This window comes from Panthera leo, chromosome D2 (genome assembly GCF_018350215.1).
Source record: "Panthera leo isolate Ple1 chromosome D2, P.leo_Ple1_pat1.1, whole genome shotgun sequence".
Taxonomy (NCBI): Eukaryota; Metazoa; Chordata; class Mammalia; order Carnivora; family Felidae; genus Panthera; species Panthera leo.
Window position 1 is genome coordinate 72,453,469 of NC_056689.1, and position 19,067 is coordinate 72,472,535.

At 48.4% G+C, this 19,067-nt stretch overlaps 1 protein-coding gene across 3 annotated transcripts in view; it reads right to left on the minus strand.

Moving 5' to 3' along the window:
- The window catches only part of GFRA1 (GDNF family receptor alpha 1), a 211,248-nt gene extending 192,406 nt beyond the window's left edge, over positions 1-18,842 (minus strand). For all 3 annotated transcript variants that reach the window (XM_042908505.1, XM_042908506.1, XM_042908504.1), the window contains exons 1-3: positions 18,780-18,842; positions 17,682-17,975; positions 16,396-16,479 (exon numbers count right to left, since the gene is read on the minus strand). In XM_042908505.1, the coding sequence (XP_042764439.1) occupies positions 16,396-16,479; positions 17,682-17,975; positions 18,780-18,819 (418 nt within the window). In that variant the 5' untranslated portion in view covers positions 18,820-18,842. The remainder of the gene's footprint in view (positions 1-16,395; positions 16,480-17,681; positions 17,976-18,779) is intronic.
- Between the last annotated feature and the right edge of the window lie 225 nt (positions 18,843-19,067).

The window sequence follows — 19,067 nt, forward strand, 5'->3', positions numbered from 1 at the left end:
AGGCTACTGCGTTGTCATCATTCTGTATGCTAAGAGGCCGCTCAGAAGAAACACAAAACAACACAGTCCTTTTGTTTTGTGTTGTGTTTACAATGACCAAATATAAACCCCCGAGTATAAATTTTTCTATTTTAGGGTTTTCTAAACAACATTTAACTTGGTGTCTTACATCTAGGGTAAATATTTGCCCGGAATTTCTGGCCCACATCAGAGTGCTTATCTAAAAAGTTATCTGGTCCTGCTCTTAGTAGGAAAATTCCGCATTCGAGTCAGGATACTCACCCTGCGTGTGAACCCACAAGAACTCTCCTTCCCTCAGTCTCCAGGGTACACCGCAGCATGAGCCGAGCGCCGGCTGGATCTGCGTAAGAGCCCTTTCTGGAAGGTCCATCTGTGTATGCTGCACTTTCCCTTAATTAAGGGAGAGGGTGTGTGGAGGAACAAGTCGAAGACTGACCCTCCGCTCAGGTGCCAGGCTGCGGGGAAGGTTGGGGAAAATTAAGCACCCAAAAGGCAGGGCTGCAGATTATAACAAGGGAGGCAGGCAGCCGGCGCGTACGACGGGGTGTGGCCGCCCCGTATCACACAGGAAACAGGCGCTGGGTCATCGATCGTTCATCTCAAGACTGCGACTACAAACGCACGAATGGGTCTGCAGAAGCAGCCACAGAACCTGAAAGCAAACTGGAAAGCCAGGACAAGGGCCATCCTCACACACGCCTTCCCTCGGTGCAGTGAGATGCCTCGAGGCCAACGAGTGCATTCTCATTTTCTCAGTGAGAACTTCTCGAGGGGCGCCCGGGTGGCTCAGTCAGTTAAGCGTCCGACTTCGGCTCAGGTCACGATCTCACGGTTCACGAGTTCGATCCCCGCATCGGGCTCTGCGCTGACAGTGTGGAGCCTGCTTGGGATTCTCTCTCTCGTTCTCTCTGTCCCACCCCTACTCACGCTTGCTGGCGCCCTCTCTCTAAAAATAAATAACCTTAAAAAAAAAAAAAAAAAAAAGAGGGGCACCTGGGTGGCTCAGCCGGTTAAGGGTCCGACTTCGGCTCAGGTCGTGATCGCACGGTTCATGAGTTCGAGCCCCGCGTCGGGCTCTGTGCCGACAGTGCAGAGCCTGCTTCGGATCCTCTGGCCAACACTCTCTCTGCCCCGCCCCTACTCTTTCTCTCAAAAATAAATAAGCATTAAAAGAAAAGAACTTCTATCATTTTGAGGCCCCCACACAGTGTGTTATACACACACACCACTGAGATCCCAACCTCACAGTGACTCTTGCAGAGCAGATATTATCCACATCTGACAAATCAAGAAACTGAGACGGAAATAACTTGCCTAAGTCATGATCTGATGAAGTCCGGATGCAAACCCAGGCCCGACTCCAAATCCACATTCTTTCCAGCACAGCGCTGCTCCCCCCAAAATAGAAAAACACCTCCCTAAGATGCTAACATGCCTCTGCCTCCCCTCCCCTCCCCCCCCCCCCCAGGTTGAAGAGAGAAGGCAAGCTTAATAGGGAACTTGCCAGACTTCTAGTCAGAATGTCTTCACGGAACTATCCAGCAGGCAGTTACATGGATAAACTCTAAAAAGGAGCTCCTCAAATTGAGAGTGCAGACTCCAGGGTCCTCTGAACCCCACGCAGGAAATACTGGCGGGAGCAAGGGACTCAGTGTGGCACCAGCACGCAAGAGGAAGCCAAGACCGCGAGAGGGCCCGTATCCTTGGGGGCCCGAGGTCAGTCCCGCCAGTCATGGCCGGCGCTCAACAAACTAAACTAGGGTCAAGAACACGGAAGCCTCTGGGAAAACTTCTGGCCAAGTGCAGAGACTTCTTCCTAAGTCTCCCTAAAATTAGAAAGACGTCATTTTCCCTGTTCAAATACAAACCAGTGCTTAGACCAGAGGTAGCTGAGAATCCATCTTGCTTTGGTTGCTTTGGGTTTTGACCTCACAAATCAAACCGGCGACAAGCGGAAGAGCATGAAAGGAGCTAGGCCTTTGGAGCTGGATGCACTTGGCTCATGTTCCGGATCCTCCACCAGCTAGCCGTGCAGCCTAAGGCACACCATTTGACTTCTCTGAGTTCTTGGTTCCCTCTCACGTAAAACGTGAATAATCCTCCCCACTCCCACTCCCCCGCTCCGGGCCAACACTCAGGGCTTTTGTGAGCATTAGATGAAATAACCTATGAAGGCATCGCGAACCCTCCTGCTGGGCAGACAGCAGGCATTTCACAATTAACGTCTTCACAACTGCTCTCTAGCAACCACAGCCAGCTTTGACTCTGACCTCGGGGCTGGGACTTGAGTTGGAGGCATCTCAAAAACATGCCTGGGGGCCATCACAGCTAAACCTTCAAGCCTGAAGAGGCTTATTACTCTGGAGAGCTCACCCCTAGCTGGCGATGCCTGCTCTCGCGAGGAGTCCTCGTCACGAGAAGGGTACTCCAAGAGCCGGACCCTTGGTAAAGGTACACGTGACAAACCAGCCGGCATTCAAACAGCAGTGGCCACCAAACCCAAAAGTAAGTCACTCCCAGCCAATGCCCTTCGGTGAGAGGATTCCAGAGAGATCTCAAATCCAGACAAAGGGGACTAGGATGAATGGGTCGTGTTCAAGAATTCTGACCCTCACCTGACCCCATGCACGATATAGAAGCAGTAACTTCACTTTCTCTGCAGAGCGAGGTAGCCACCAACAGCTGGGAAATGTCAAAATGAGGCTGCCCGGGTCTAAACTTATCCCTCCTCCACCAGGAGAGGAAAGCAAACACATTTCTGAGTCTCTAATCTTTATGTTTTGCTTACGAGGAACAAGTGTCGACAAGATACAGGAGACGTTGCTTTGTTTGCCACCAAAATGCATAGAACATAATTTTATATGAAACTACACCCGCTTAATTGTGATGCATTAAGTATTATGTTCATTGTTTCTGAAACTGGGTAGAAATGAATAATTTATTTCAGACAAAGGAAACTCTTGAATATGAAACGTCTCATCTTTGAAAATTACAATTTGGAAGACAAGGATGAAAAAGTACCCACAGCCAGTGAACCCTATACCACTAAGAGAAAACAATGCGTCGACTGTTTCCACTTTGTTTTGCAAACATTACATTTTTTTAAACATCCTTGAAAATAATAATAGTAATAAAAACCCGCTAGGCTTTCACCACACCCACATCCACTCAACACAGAATCAGCATATCCAGTATAAACTTCCGTGCTGGGTGAACACCTTTACTTTTCCCACCAGTGTGCCTTGGCTCCCCTGGAATCATTCCCCAGATCCCTGCACCCCGGGAGTCCCTGCCACCTCCTTCTAGAACTTTCTTTCTACCATCGAGTTCCTTTCGTCTTTCCTCCTCCTCCCCTCTCCCTCTGTGGCACTTCACTCTGCCCTGAGCTTTCTTTCTGGTTCTCCACCATGTCCCTAGAAGCCAGCACAGTGCCAGGCACGGAGAGAGTTCTCCAAGAATGTGACTACTGTTAACTTTAGAGTAGATAATCCATGTTTTGGACTGAACTGAATTGGTGATCTTCACTTCAGGTACGGCTATTAAAGTCTCCCTCTCCTTTTTCTCCTTGTCATTTTGTTTTGTTGTTTTTTTTGTTTTTTTGTTTTTTTTTTCAGAGCAGAAGAGATCTACATCCACTCGAATAATCTACCATTCCTGTTTCGTGCTAATAAATTGGGAGAGGAGGAAGAAGGGAGGCAGAGACTGGCAGTCACTCAGCCACCATTTACTGGGCGCTTCCGAGCACTCTTCCTAAGTGTTACCTCCAATAACCTTATGTATTAGATACTATTATTATCCCCATTTTGAGATACAGAACCTAGAACTGGGTAACTATTTACCCGCGCTCCCACAGCTAGTAAGTGCTGGAACGTGGAACGTAAATCTGGGCGTGATTAACCCCCAGACTTTTGCTCTGTGCCTCTGCTCTTAGACATTTCATAATTTCCCCGGATCATCAGGACCTCATCTCCTGCCCCTCCCCGGTCCCACCCCAATCTCTGGAATGAATGCAGATGGTCTGCCTGCTGATTCTTCATGTGGGAAAGTGCTGCCCAGCTCTGGGTGCGTTCCTACCCGGAGATCAGTTACAGCCAAAAAGGGCAGCACCCTCGCTCCCTGCTCCCCCTCCGACAATAGCATGAAAACAATGTCATAAACACACCCTGGGCTCAAGAAAGGACACAGGGGAGGGTCCGGTCACTTCTTCAGACCCAGCTCTGTGAGCTGCAGTAATTACCGGCTCCAGTTCCAGCGGCCGCCCCTCCTCAATCCTTCCCTCGCCAGGCGTGCCCTGGGGTGAGTGGGCATCTCTTTCAATTAAGACAGCTCCTTGCATTTAGGATCTTTGAGTTTTTATTCAGACACTCTTGTGAAACGTTCTGAAGCAAGTTGAGAGACTGGTGCAGAAAACAGCCAAGTGAGACACGGGATTAGGGCGCCAGAAGAATGAGACAGTATAGAGAAAACAGAGGAAACACAAGCCCCTATGTCGAGTCCTCTAAACAGGTACTACCCAACGGGGGCTGAAAGGTCCACAGAGAAGGTGGGAGGGCCATGCCTCCCATCCAAGAAGACAGCCTGAGCCACTGGCCACGAAGGGAAAAGGCAGAAGCCCATCCTGAGCCCAGGACAGAGGGCAGCACTGGGGTTGGGACGGGGATGACGCAGAAAGGGAGGCGGAGACTCATTCCTCTCAGGGGGCCCAGACTGTCCACATTCCCACCGCCCACCAGCGGAGGCCTCCTCTTACCGGCCAGGCAACTCAGCATATAAGGAATAATTTTCAGGGACGTTCTCTCCCACCACGATCATTAAGATCCTCCAGGCCCTGGCTCCGGACCGCTCTGCCTCCTGCACTCATTCCTCTGGGCACCCGTCTGTTCCGCTCTACGGGTGCCTCCAGCCGCCTTCCCAGGACCACCCTGAGAGGACCAGGCGGCCCCACTGACCCCCGCGCCTCTGCGCACCGCTGGCATCTAAATGGGAAGCTGTGCGCGCTTGGTCTTTGCATCCTGGGGCCTGGTGCACCTTCTCTCCCCGCAAGAAGAAGGTACCAGGAACGGAGTCTAATAGCACAGGGCTCCTGGCCTCACTGTTTCCTTCCCCTGAAGGTACCCTGTGTGATAAGAAGTTACTACTCATGCTAACAGGCCTACGTCATCCTCTAGTCTAGGAGCATCCAGAGCCCTTGTATGCTTTGAGGACACAGAACGTACTAAGCCGAACCAGATGTGACTTCTGCTTTTGTGCCACGCTGACCTACCAAAAGTGGCGATTTCATATGATTCAACCTAAAAATGCAGCACTGCTGAGGTAAAGGAGTCCGGTTTATCTTCCTCCGGTTCTGCTGAGACAAAGGCCAAGCCCCCGTGTGTGGCAAACCCGCCTCTCTGTCCCGTTCTTCTCTCACCACAGTCTGTACCTTGCGCTCCAGCCACAGCAAGCGACTTAACACTAGCACCCTGGACACTCCGTGCCTTTGCCCATGCCGTTGCCCCTGCCTCGAATACCCTCCCCAACCATCTCTACCTACCAAACTCCTATCCGTTCCTCAAAACCCGGCCCCAAGTCACCTTCAGCAAGCCTTCTCTGACCCACAACTCCATCAAGTCAGGTGAACAGCCCTCCCTGGGGCTCCTTGTGAGCCTGGTGAAGTTCTTCTCAATCACTCACCATTTTGCATCATGATTTCTTTTGTTTATACCTATTCCTAAACCAAAAAGAAAAGTTTTAGGAGGCAATGGCTGGGCCCTATTTACTCCTGAATCACCCAGGCTTCATGCTAGGCTCTTGGTAAGTTCTCAATAAATAAATATGCAATGAGGGAATTTGGCAGAAATGTCACTCCATCACGCTGAAGTACTGAAAACTGATAGAGATCACAGAAACTGACCAACTCTTCTCTTTACCCTAGAATAAATATACGCATTATATTTTATCTCTGCCTCTACTGTCTCTATCTGTCAGTCAGTACAAAGTGCCTAATCATCCTTCATGCAGTTTGTGCACCTCACTTTCCCAGACTATCTCTCCTCTTACATATTTGCAAATGGGGGCTACAGCCTGGGTTCTGGAACCAGACTTCCTGGATGAGAATGTGGCTCAACCAATTCCTAGGTGTGTACCCCTACACAAGTTTCTTATTTGGACCTCGGTTTCCTTATCCACCAAGTGGGGCTAAGAGTACCTACCATTTAATAAGGTTGACACAAATTATTCCACGTGAAACGCTTAGTCAATGACCTCTCTCAGCTGTTGCAATTATCATTATTTTTATTTCTCTTGACGTCTCATGGGGAATATGGTTCGAGTTTCAGTGCAGTCACTCCTTTTCCCATTCAAACGCCACTTACTACCTTCAAGGGCACAAGAAAACGGTGGTTCCAACGAGGGCTCCCCAGAATTCATGGATTTCCTGGTATCTTCTGCATTTGAAACTCATAGTAACAGGGATCAATGAAACATTTCATAAACATGGGCTTTAAGAAACCTGCTGGCCTGTTCCTACAAAGAATGCAATCAATACTTATTTTCATACATTATTAACTGTATACCAAACGATAATGTGCAAAGGGTAATAGAAATAACAGCCGGCATGGTGCTTCTTAGACCATTCAGAGGGACGTAAAGGAAAGTGGTACCAGCATGGTGGAAGACAAATGAATAGCATATTAGGTCACCTTAAAGTGGGACTAAACTACATATTCCTTTCTTTACCACTGTGTAATGCTATTTATATGACAACACGACAAAAAATGGCCCTAGGCATTCTGCTCTAGTTTAGAAGCCTTCCATCTCACACTGAAATGAAAAAAAGATACAATCCAGAAATTGCTTCTTTGGTTAATATTTCTGCAGTTCCGCAGGAATGGTTTTAATAGCGTGCGTGTTCTGGATTTCGGTTGTCAATTAAGAACCCCACAGAATGCAGGGATAAATATTAAAATAATAGAGATTGGCTCGTATTTCAACTTTAGAGGCCCTTTGTCGAACAGTGTTTTAAGGTGCAAGACAGAGCAGGCAAAACGGGGAATTAAGGAGGGAGAGAAGCAGATCTTCCCTTCGGCATATCCTTAATAAAGGGTCCAGGCCTGTGTTGAAAAGTTCATCACTTAACAGCAGAAGGAGACAGGAACAAGATACAAATCTGCACTCTTCCGCTCATGGGCAGTGTGGCCCTGGGAAAGCTACTCAACCTCTCTGGACTCAGGTCTCTGTCTTGGAAATCAGAGAGAATACCTGCTGCTAAGTGTAATGGGGGACCGAAAGGAACTAATGCCCGTGAACAGGCTGGGCACTGCAGGATGATCAGCCGGGACACCCCGGGGGACTCTCTCCCCACACTCACCTCCACTTAAAAAAAACAACAAAAAAAAGTGCAGGTCTGGAGATTACAGAGCTCTAGTACTGACGGGCAGCATCCCGAAGGGAACTGTGGTTTGACCAAAAATAGGCCATTTGACCAAATGATTAAAAGTCTGTCATATGCTAATGCTTGGATGGGGCGGACCCTGGGCCAATTTAGTAGGAGTAAATTGCAATTGATTTTCGAAGAAATTGCTTGTTCTCTTGCCTTTCCTCAGCTGTGTCACACTCTCTCACACACAGCTGCCTTTGTCACAGCCAGAACCAACTGCAACACATGTCAAGGAAGAGCTTTTGGAGGCGAAATGCTTAATAATATAGATAGCCACATTCACGCATACACTATAAATACAGGCAGACACGAACAGGCAGATGTACAAATCTATCTCCCTCTGTGTGCATATACATGTTTATATGTGTTTTAGAGACCTCGAATTTAGAAACAATTCTGCACCATGGTTGTGCCCTTCTGTATGTTTTGCAAATCCCTCTGTGGTTGGAGAGCTATCCGGAGTCATTTTTATTTTTTTACAACAACCTACTGTTTGAATAAAGCTCGTGAAAGAGCACAGCCCCAAAACCTCCTCTCCACACACTCCCCAGCCCTATCTATGTAAATTCTTGGATATGAAAAGAAAATGGTTAAAAGATCACAGAAGATAAAAAATCATAAGAATAAAGGTTAACAATGGCTGCTTTCACCCCTAATTTCTGATATGGTGATAGACCCTCTTAGAACATTAATTAGAATGGAAAGAGATGAAAGAAATGCCCAGGGGACATAATAAATTAGCCCCTTATGCAAATCACCCATTCGTTTTCATCACTGACCCAGCTAGCTGAGTCTCTAAATTACGGGAAGCGGTTAGCTTCTTTAACAAAAAATTCCAGATGAAAGATTAATTTTTTTTTTAATCTGAAGGCTGGGAGAGCTTACAGCAAAAAATAATTTCTCACTTTCCCCTGCAGACAACTCTGAAGGAGGCCGAAAAAATATGAAAATTAACCTTCCGGCTATCGGCTCCTGTTGCCAAACAGAGACTTAGTAATTAACCCTTACTCTGAAACAATTCCAAAACAACAGACAACGACCCTCCTGCACGAAAGCCAATGGCTGTGGTTCTCACCCTAACTGTGGAAAAACCAAGTATGGCTTCAGAACAGGTGCACAGACCTGAGCAGGGGAAGGACAATATAAAGGAGGTGGGGAAATGCCAGGATGTGGAGAGTTTCGAATATCAATTTAAAAACAAACACACACCTAATTTTACTTGTCATCACTGTCCTGCACAATTTATGTTCTACTGCCCTAGAAATTTATGGAACTCTCAGATTTCTTATCAGTGAAATAAAGGGATTGGACGAGAATGACCTCCAAAAGTCCTACTCCATCTACAATCCAGGGATGTTATTTATCCTTCTGTAAAACAAACACGGCATTTCTGATGATTTAATTTGTTTAAATATAATCTTATGACGTGCATTGTGTCTACTGAACTCACTCCTGGCTTCATTTTTCTCTTTCCTATCTCATTTTCCCCTTGTCCCTCTTTTTCCCACTCACTTCTTATTTTGTTTGATTTTCTTCCATGTATTCAAATGAGATGCTTTAAACACATTCTGGTTCAAGTAAGGTATATATTGCATAAATCATGCTTTATAAGTGTTAGTAATATGAAAAATATATATACCAAGATCACAAGTTTCTTTGGTATGAAGAAACTGCTGCAAAGAAAAACAGTCTGTCCCAGAATAATTCAAGATTCAATATGCAGGCCCTTTAGAAAAGGAAGGAAAATACGTTAAAGGCCATTCTAGTCCACTGCCCTCATTTTATCAAAGGAGTGGCTACCTCTCAGAAAGGGCAGACACTTGCCCAAGGTCACCTGGCTGGTGAGGGAGAAAGCTGGAGGCAGAACACCAGTCTCCTGACTCCTGAACAGTACCCCATGGACCAAACAATCCTGACTTGACACCTTCTTTTGCAAATTCAGTACTATATCCCAGAGACCCAAGAAAGAGCATCTTGTGGAAAGAATAAGCTTGGGCAGCAGAAAAATTAAGAGATGGCAGAAAGAAACACTTCCCAGGACTAAGGAGAAGGAATGAGGACAGACCTATTGGCTATAAATAATTTTGCACCTTGTAACAATCTTCAGTTCATGCCGTTACCTGTCACGTACTGATGTTTTATCTCCCCTCTTCCGGTAACGGGACCTACGGTCATGCGATGCAAAAATATTTGGCTCTCTCTAGCTTCACATCCCTCACTGGAACATTCAGGCCTTGGCCATAAGTATCGAGACACTGGAGTGACCTGCTGTTTTCTCCACGAAACTTCTCGGGGTTGACAGTTAATCTAATAAAGTTTGCCTTCGGGAAGTGGTCAGTGATACAAGAAGACATACATTCCTCGGGTCAACGTGCAGGTAGTAAGAAAGTACGTGTAGCCTATGACTACCTTATTTCTGGAAAAAGAAAAAAAAAGACATATGTGTGTAGATGTGTGTATGCACACCTACGTATATACACATTCACATTTAAAGGAAAAAACATTCTGGAAAGTCTCACTCATATCAACATGTTTACAGTGGCTATCCTTGGGAGCTGTGGCTAAGGCTGATTTAAATTCCTTTTCCTTTTTTACTTGTTTGTAATTTCTTATTATTCTACCAAAAAAAAAAAAAATGAGCTGCTGAGGGACTAAGAGAGGGAGAAAATAAAAACCGAAAGTCATGGTCTGCGAAAGTGAAATTTAAGTGTACTCAGCACGGCCTGTGGAGACGGATGCATCTCCCAGGTTTAAGGCATGCCCTTCTCAGGGAGCAGTAATTCTTCCTGCTATGAGGGGCGTTGGAGAGCAGATTTATGAGCAGAGGTTAGAAGAATGGGAATCAGTCAAGCTGAGAAGGGAAAGCTGATCACAAGAATCCTTAAACACAGGAAGAGCCCCCACCCCAGGTTATCACCACCTGCAGCACAGGCACCTCTGACCAAAGAACGTAAAAACAGGGCCCCAGAGGAACAGGGGGATTCAGAGTAGGAATACGGAAGACTTTCCCCAAAGGGAAGTTAAGACTCAAACAGGGTTATTAAGAGACAGGCCTTTCCTCCAGGGCCCTTTAGATAAAGGATAGATTTTTCATTTTTGTCCAAGGTAGTTTATGAGCAGCCTTCCTGAAGCCTTGGGATGGCCATCCTTTTCAAGATATAGAATCGTTGTTCCATGACCAGGGAACAAGGTCTGCTGAAAAGAGTCCCGGTCTTGGAATCAGGAGCGAGCCAACAGCTAACGTGACCTTGGCACCGCATGAAAAGTGGCTGAGACTTCCTGGGGATCAACAATGCTTCTGTCCAGTATTTTACATATAGTGTCTTCAAGTCCACAAGAACCTATAAGGTAATAACCTTCATCTCATTTTATATCCGAGGAACCTGAGGTAGAGTGAGCTCAAGTGATGTGTCCAAAACGAAGTGAGTGGCAGGGCTAGGATGCACCCAGGCCGGTAGGCCTCAGAGCATAAGTTCATTCTCCAGCACCGGTACCCACAAAGGTGTGGACGCACGAAGCTGCCCAGGGCACTGGTGGGACAGCAGACAGTGGCCTGGCTTGTTTGGACGCAGGGCAGCTGCGGTGAGATGGAAAGTCAGTTAGTGGAAGGATCTATGGAGGAAAACTGAAGCCAGATTGTTCCTACCAGTCACCAGGGTGCTAAGATAAGCCCTGCCAATGAGAAGGCCAGGTTGGATTGAGAGGAACTTGACACAGTGATGGCAATAAGAAGGTCAATGTAACATTCAGGTGCAAGTTGAGTATATTTAGGGAATGGAGAGAGGAGAGCAATTCAAAAGACAGCCAGTGGACTGCAAAAGACTTGGTGATGGGTCTGGCTGAGGAATGAGAATGGCAGACAGGGTGGAAGTAACCCCAAAGCTTACAATTTAGGCAGACAATGTCACATGTAAGACAGGAGAGTCGGAAAGAGAAGGGTGTGAGGAGAAAAGGGGAGAGATGGTGAGATCCGTCTTAGATGCGTTGGGTGTGAAGTAACTGAGATACATCCGGACGGAGTTGTGCAGGACACAGCTGGAAATGTTGGTTGAGAGCTCTGGTGAGGCCGGAGTTAGAGGGAAGGCACTGAGTCGTCAGTCTAAGCGGTAGCTTCCATCCCAGGAACGGATGAAGTTTGTCCAGAAAGCATGCAGAACAGAAAGAGGCCAACACTGGCCTCCCCTATGGCATTGCCATGTCCTGGCAGAGGTCCCAGAGGCCACCCTCAAGCAGTGTGGCCCTGGCCAAATCATTTCCCCTCTCTGAGCTTCAATTCTGTAAAAACAGAAGGTCAGACTAGACCTCTAAGGCCCTTCCCTGATATCCAAGCACCCATGGTTAACAAGATGGCTACTCAGGGCCAGGAAGAATGCTCCATGCTGACAGGAAACTCGGCATAACAAGCAGGTCCCTAACTTTCCAGCGGGAAAGACAGACACATACATAAGGCCGCTCAATACACTGTGATAAACTGCTATCATAAAGGCAAGAGCAAAATGCAGCATAAAAGAGTCCCGAGTAGAAGTGCCTGTCTGGGGGAATCCAGCACGGCCCTCAGAGATGAAGCTGGATCTACGTGTCGAGGCACTAACAGAGGCAAGAGCGTGCGCAAAGGCACAAAACAGCGAATGCACATAGAATACCTGGGGAATGGACTGCTCGGTGCGCTTGAGTGCAGAGGAGATGACGGGGTTTGTAGGAGGAGGGCGGGCACCAGCCGGCCTGCTGAGGAGTTTGCCAGACAAGGAACAGCGGGGGTTCTAAACTATTGGCAAAACGTGATTAGAGTTGTTTTGGAGAGCCGAGTGCAAAGCAAAGGGCCACCAGACACCCCAGGACTTGGTATTTACAAACACCTCTCTCTTGTCCTGATTTCACAAGATAGCACAGGACCTTATAAGACCCATCTTCGATATATACAAGTTTTAAGAAATCTTTTTTTTCATACTGACATAAATACGATGGCACATTAAAACAGAAATGCTCAACATGGCTAACTATTCATATTCATTCAGAAAAAGAGAAGCCATACTCAAAAGAGTGTTTAGGGCCATCTTCTCCTGAAGCAATAGATTTCCAAGTATGTGGGAACCAATGTCAAGATCCTAAGGCTTCCTGGGAAGGTCTAAGCCACTCCTGGGACTTGGCAGGAAATGATGACAGAGCTAGAGAGCTAGACCTTTGTCTTTCCCCAAACCAGAGTCAGCATATTCAAATCCTAACAGCGCCCTTTCCCCACCTCTATCTTGTCTCTTGCTAGCAGTACCATCGGCCTTGGTTATGTTTGAGAAAGGCTGGCGTCTCTTGACTCTTCTCTACAAAACCCAACCTCCCAGTCAATACTTTTAGACCCTGAAGCCCTCTTTTTCCCTTGCTGCCACAGAGGTGCTTATATTCCCCTCTGATTGTCCATCCTCAGGCTTTTCTTGGCACCCACTGTGCCTTCCAAATTTCTTGTTACTCTGCTCTCCCCCTAGAGAGTCCAAAAGCACGGCCAACACGTTCATCTCCCTTTCGAATCACTATTTACTTTTTGCTGCTTCTAGAACTTTCACGAAGAAGAAAAGGCGAGGTGAAAGAGCAGAAAGTTACGGCAGAGGTGAAACAGACGTGGTAGGTCTGTCCTCTGGGGCTCCATATGCCCACGTGGCTCTGCTCTCTTGGCTCCCAAGACACTTTTCTGTGTTCTCTCCTCTCCTCCAACCTCCTTTGGCACTGGCTCCCTCCTTCCTTTGTGCACTCCCCCTCACGGTCTGGTTCTTCCCATTTGAGACCTCTAAGAACCACTCTGGCATCAACCCACAACAAAGGCGCCTCCTTGAGCCCTTAAAAGTGTTTTTAAGGTCAAATGCTTCCACCAACACGTTTTCACAAGGGCTGTCCCTCCAACTCCCCACTGCAGCTCCCCAGTTCTCGCCTGACTAGGCTGTCTGATTTCCCTCCTGCAGCGCAGGCTTCAGACCAGACATGACAGGTTTTAGACTCTATCTTCTTTTCCTCCCGTCCTTGTTCCTGCCAGGCCACTGATCGCACGTCAACACAGCCTTTGGTGATCAAGTAAACAATGGCAAAGATGGCCGTGGGTTTGAGGAGTCCAAAGAAAATGGAAACACAAGAACGTCAAACATGTCTTGTTCGGTGAGACAATTCAGTTCACATTCAATGTACGTGGATAAACATTCTCTTCACATTAGGCAAAGAAACCCAAATATGGAAACTGTGATTGCTACCATATCTGTAAAAGGCAGAGGGCCTGTTGTCCTGGTTTCGTCAGAGAGATTTTCAAGACAGAAGAGATGTTCTAGAAACTCGGATTCAAACCACGAAAGCAACATTCGTCATCCTGCTCTTCTGTCTTTCTCTATCCTACAAATACCAAACTGGATAAGATGCATTATTCAATGACTTAAAACCTCTCAAGGTTCCATTTGGCTTCCCTAGGCCCACTCAGGGGACACGGTCACTGTCAGAGGTCAAAGCTCATTAGCACTGGAACCTAAATTCAATGCCCTTGAGATATAAAACTAGCTCCTGACAAGGCCTTCCTGGCTCTGATTAATTCATTATGACTTCTGGGTTCTCAGCAGGACAGGTCTCACAATCTCAGGCTCATATCTGCTATGAAAAGAAACCTGGCTGAGAAAGGGATCCAAGAAAATGAATCAGTGAAACTTGGTCCTTGCAGAAGAACTTCCAAAATTCATAAAAGAAATTCAGACAAACCAGTGGTATCTGAGAATGGCCAAGCCCTTTTAAGTGTAGAATGAATGCAAGGATTGAAAACACCATTGAAGACCACAGTGAATGGGTTCTGGAGGTGACTTCAATCTTCCATCAGAATCATGAGCTGTCAGGACTAGAGATTATTTACTTCAGTGGTCTCATTATACTAAGCAAAGAGAGACCCCGGGAGGGAAAACGAGTTTGCTGAAGTCCTATAGTCCATAGCAGTTCTGAAATTAAAACCCAAATGAACCTTCTTCCTTGCCCACCTCCTCACTCCTACTGTACCCAGGGGGGTTCAATCCCTCCAAGCATCTTAGTACAAAGACTAAGGAGTAAGTCTTCCCCAGGGCAGGTTCAGGCAAGAGGCACTACTCCTCAAAGCACCAGGAAGGCCAGGTTCGCCTCCAGTATGCCGTGTGCCATATCCCACCCCAGCTCCTACAGACTTGCTCCCATGAGAGCCCAGATGTGTCTGTGGGTCTTTCTTCCAGGGCTTGAGACACTGCCTTAGAGGGGCCAAGGGGACAGGGAGCGTTAGTAGGGATTTGGAGTGGAAATTATCAGCATTGTTTAGATAATACACGAATGCCTCTGGTGCTAAACTTATACCCTTGTATCTTATCCCAAAAAACGTGTAGACGTGCGCGCACCCACACACACACACACACACACACACACACACACACACACTTTTCCTCTGAATCAAAAAAACAGAATAATGTAGAAGAATGCTTCTCAAGCTTTATGTGTATATGAAGCACCCAGTGCAGGGATTTTCTTAAAGTGCAAATTCTAATTCAGTAGGTCTGGGATGGAGCTTGAGATCCCACACTTCTAACCAATTCCCAGGCGATGTCCACGCCACTGGTCAAAAGACCGCGCCCTGAACAGCTAGGGGCAGATATTACAAAAGCCTAGAATCAGACAAATCTAGGTTTAAATTCTGGTGTCACTGATCATGAGCTTTGTGGTCTTGGGTTGGTTTCCTGACTTCACACTGCTTCAACTGCTTCATTCCTAAAGTGGAAATAATAATATCTAAGCTACACGTGAAGATTGTTACCTAAGTTCATGATGAAAAAGCTCTTAACATCGTGCCTGGAATATAAGAGGGGCTTAATAAACGCCAGTTGCTGGCTGTCTCTAAGGTTCATGAGGGCAGGGGTGACATCTGTCTGGCTCACTGCCAAAATCCCAATGGCTAGAACATAGTAGGTACTCAAAGGATGTCTGTGAATGAATGAATGTATGTATAACACACCCACACATAGTATCACTATTTACATACCCCCTTGGCTGTCTGTGGCTTTCTGCAGGAAAACAGAAAACGTTTAGAAACGTTAGAAACCAGGACACCCTCACCAGTCACAAACCATCATCTCATAGAATTCAACATGAACCGCCATGTATAACCACCAAGAAAACATAGAATCTGTGACGGCTGTATACACTTGAGAAAATGTCTTAACTGCAAACAAAGAAAGGCAACATCAGTCTGGAATCTGTATGTCATTAAGAGAAACTACTACCTTGCTCATTATTTATGGAGCTGCCTGAACGCCAGTGTTATGAAAAACGTAATTCTACAACGAAGTGCGCTTCCAAAACAAATGTAGAACTGCAAAAGGAGACCAAACAAATCCCAGGAAGCGAGACCACTTTTAAAGGGCCATTGGAGCAGTAATCCATTCTTTTATACAGGCCCACACTTGCTCAGGAAAAATTAAAAATAGAATTGTTAACAAAGGGTAGAGTTTAATCTTTCAAATCAAAGGCAGACCCGTGAGTCCGTCCGAGATTCTTCAACAATCTGAGATTATCTTCAGAAGTCTCGGAAAGTAAGTGGCATCATTTAAACTGATCCCTTTGCAGGGAGGCACAGTGAATGGTGTGTAGCAAGAAGGGAATATGATTGCCACCTACAGACAGAAGTAGCACTCCCTACGCAAGAGCCAGCCAATCATATTTCAATGTGAAAAAAAAAATGCAACCAAATCACCTCCCTCCAACCTTTCAAATCACCACACCACATTACTTCATTTAGAATTACTTTCAAGTCATACAATCATCTCTAGGCATTCTGCCTCTTCATTATCATCCTATTTCTAATTTCCCAGAAACACTGTGCCATTCCAATATCTACTTATACACTATCTGAGAGCCAAAGCGAATGCAAGCCAATGGATTTCAAGCAGGCAGAGGCATCAGAGTGGAAGCACGAATCTGCTTACCTGGTATGAATGGGACCACCCGGAATATATCAGACAATCTGCTGTTAACTGGTTCATAAGGGGAATCTTCGAGCAGATCATTTCCTAAAAACAACAGAATGACTGGGCTTAGATCTGGAAAACAGGCATATTTCAGAGAGTTGCTGTTATTGAATCTAAATTCTAATTATGCTATGATTGTGTAACAAAAAGATGCTGAAACTTTCAAAGATCTCAAAGGCATCTATTTGGCGGTGGATATTTTTCCCTCCTTCCGCCTTTGTTGTCCTTGCTCTCCCCAGAGTGCCATGAAAACACTGGAGAGCAACCCAGCCTGATCTTGCCAGAAAACTCTCCCACTCTTTGCAAAGGAATGAAATACGAGAGGAAGAAACCAGTGATGTCACCAGCCCAGCTTGCCTCCAGGAGCCAATGGAAGAAAGGTGACCCAAAAGAGGCCCCCCGTGTCTTTGCTCTTAAACGTGGCATGTGGTCAGAAAACGGGTATGCTGGCTATTCAACAGGCATAGGTTCTGGAGGAAGTGGCGGCTGAGAGGTCAAGTCTATAGGTTACAAATTCTTGGTGTGAGTCTCCATGGAGAATGAATGCACTGAACGTTTGTGTTAGATTTACAAACCTCAGACACCTCTGGCACACAAGGACCCCCAAATTCCCCTTGGAATGGATGGTTGTGACAAGTGGTCCTTTTTCTCTCAAAGCCACTTCTGTGTTAACCGAGGTTTGAACCACACCAGCTGGTTCAAGACTCAGGGAATCTAAGATGACAAATGCTTTCTCACACATCTGCCTTTGATCAGGTTTGTGGGGGGTTAAGATAGAATAAATTCTACTGGACCTTTTATTCTTAATTCTTTATCTGATGTCAGAATAGATAGAAAGGAAGAAAGGGGAGAGAGTCCGGACACGATTCAGGGCAAGTCTTTGTATTATTATTCTCTGAAGCCAGCTCTCCTTGGAGAAAAGTTGTGAGTTCCTGCCAAGTCTTTTAACGGGCTCCTGCTCGGATGCTCTGACCAGGTTTCAGAGAGGTCAGCGGGGGCCCGGGGGTGTCCCCCACCCCCTCATGGGTTTTCCAACAACCAGGCCCCAACAATGCTGCTCGGGAGGCAGCAAACACCAGCTGCGGCTGTCCCTGGGGGCCAATGAAAGGTCCTCATTCTGCAGCTGGGGAGAAGCGAGTCGCGGATGAGGTCAGCGGGACCCGGCCGAGGGGCCCGCCTGCCTTTGAGGGGGGAGGGGGAGGGGGAGGGGGAGGGGTTGGGGGGCGAGGACGGCGGGCGCGTACCCTGCAGGCTCTGGTACATGCTCCAGTAGATGCGCAGGCAGTTCTTCTCCTTCTTCATGCCCCGCTTGCAACGGCAGTTGTAGAGAGACTTCTGCTTGAGGGCCTCCATGGCACTGCGGCACTCGTCCTTGGCCTCCAGGCCCGATGTCAGGCTGAAGTTGGTCTCCTTGCCCGCCACGCACTGCCTCAGCGTGCGGTACTTGGTGCTGCAGCTCTGCTCTTTCAGGCACTGATCGCTGGCTTTCACACAGTCCAGGCGGTCCCCGCCGCTCACCTCCGCCGACAGGAGCAGGTCTACGGGCGGAGGGGGAGGGAGCGTGAGGGCAGCTGGGCACGGGCCCGAAGCCCCAGGCTCCGGGGAGGGCGCGCGCTAGAGCGGGCTTCTGGGGTGCCCTGCGCAGCCAACGGGCCCGCCCCTCTACGCCGGGGAGTCCTTTTCCCGCCCCGGGACCTCCTGCCTCCTTGGTCTCCCCACCCCCCACGCCGATCCCCAGCCAGCCAGGCTTTGCGGGCTTTTCGCGGTTTGCCCCGCAGCGGGCGCCGCCCACCGCGCGTGCCCGCCCCGCCGCTCCGGGGCAGAGCCCGGCGGGAGCAGCTGCTCGGCCCCACCCGACTGCAACCCGGGGCTTTCCGAACAGGAGGGCGGCTGCGGGCCGGGCGCGGGGCGGACGAGCCCCGGTCCGCGGCCGGCCGGGCGGGGAGCGCTCAGACGCTATTCGGGGGAAAAAGTTTTCCCTTCGAAGTTTGCTCTCCCAGTCCAATGCCGGCCCACACCCCACCTGCCCGCTGCGCCTCCGCATGCTCCCGGGACTCGCTGGAAGCGCGGGTCCCGGGGCTGGAGGGCTCGGACCCCTTCGCTCTCCGCCAGGATAGGGCATGAAAAGGCACAGAAATTAAAAACCAAGCACAAAAAGCTGCGGGCAAGTGCCGCGCCATCCCCGCCTCCGCAGCCCAGCGTGCTGAGGACTCACGATCCCCTTCCCCCAAATGAAACTTCGCCCGCCCACACCCAGCGCCACCGCACTGCAATTCGAAGGGGCTGCCGCGAGGACCCCTCGGACTCAGCGGGTAGGAAAGCTAGCGGCGGCCTCGACTTACCCAGGAGCGGCAGCGCGAAGTACAAGGTCGCCAGGAACATGGTGCCGGCGCGCAGCTGGTCCCCGCCCCCCAAAAAATCCCGAGCCGCCGCTGGGTCTCGCCGGGGGAGCTCAGCATACAGCGTTCCCCGGACGGCCGCGCTGCTCTGGCCGCCCAAAGTTCAGCTCCATCCAGTGCGAGACGAAACTCCCGGGTCCGTCCGCCGCCGCCGCCGCCGCCGCCGCCGCCGCCGCCGGCGACTCAGCTCCCGGCGGGCGGCTGGCGCGAAGGTGGGAGGCGGTTCCGCTT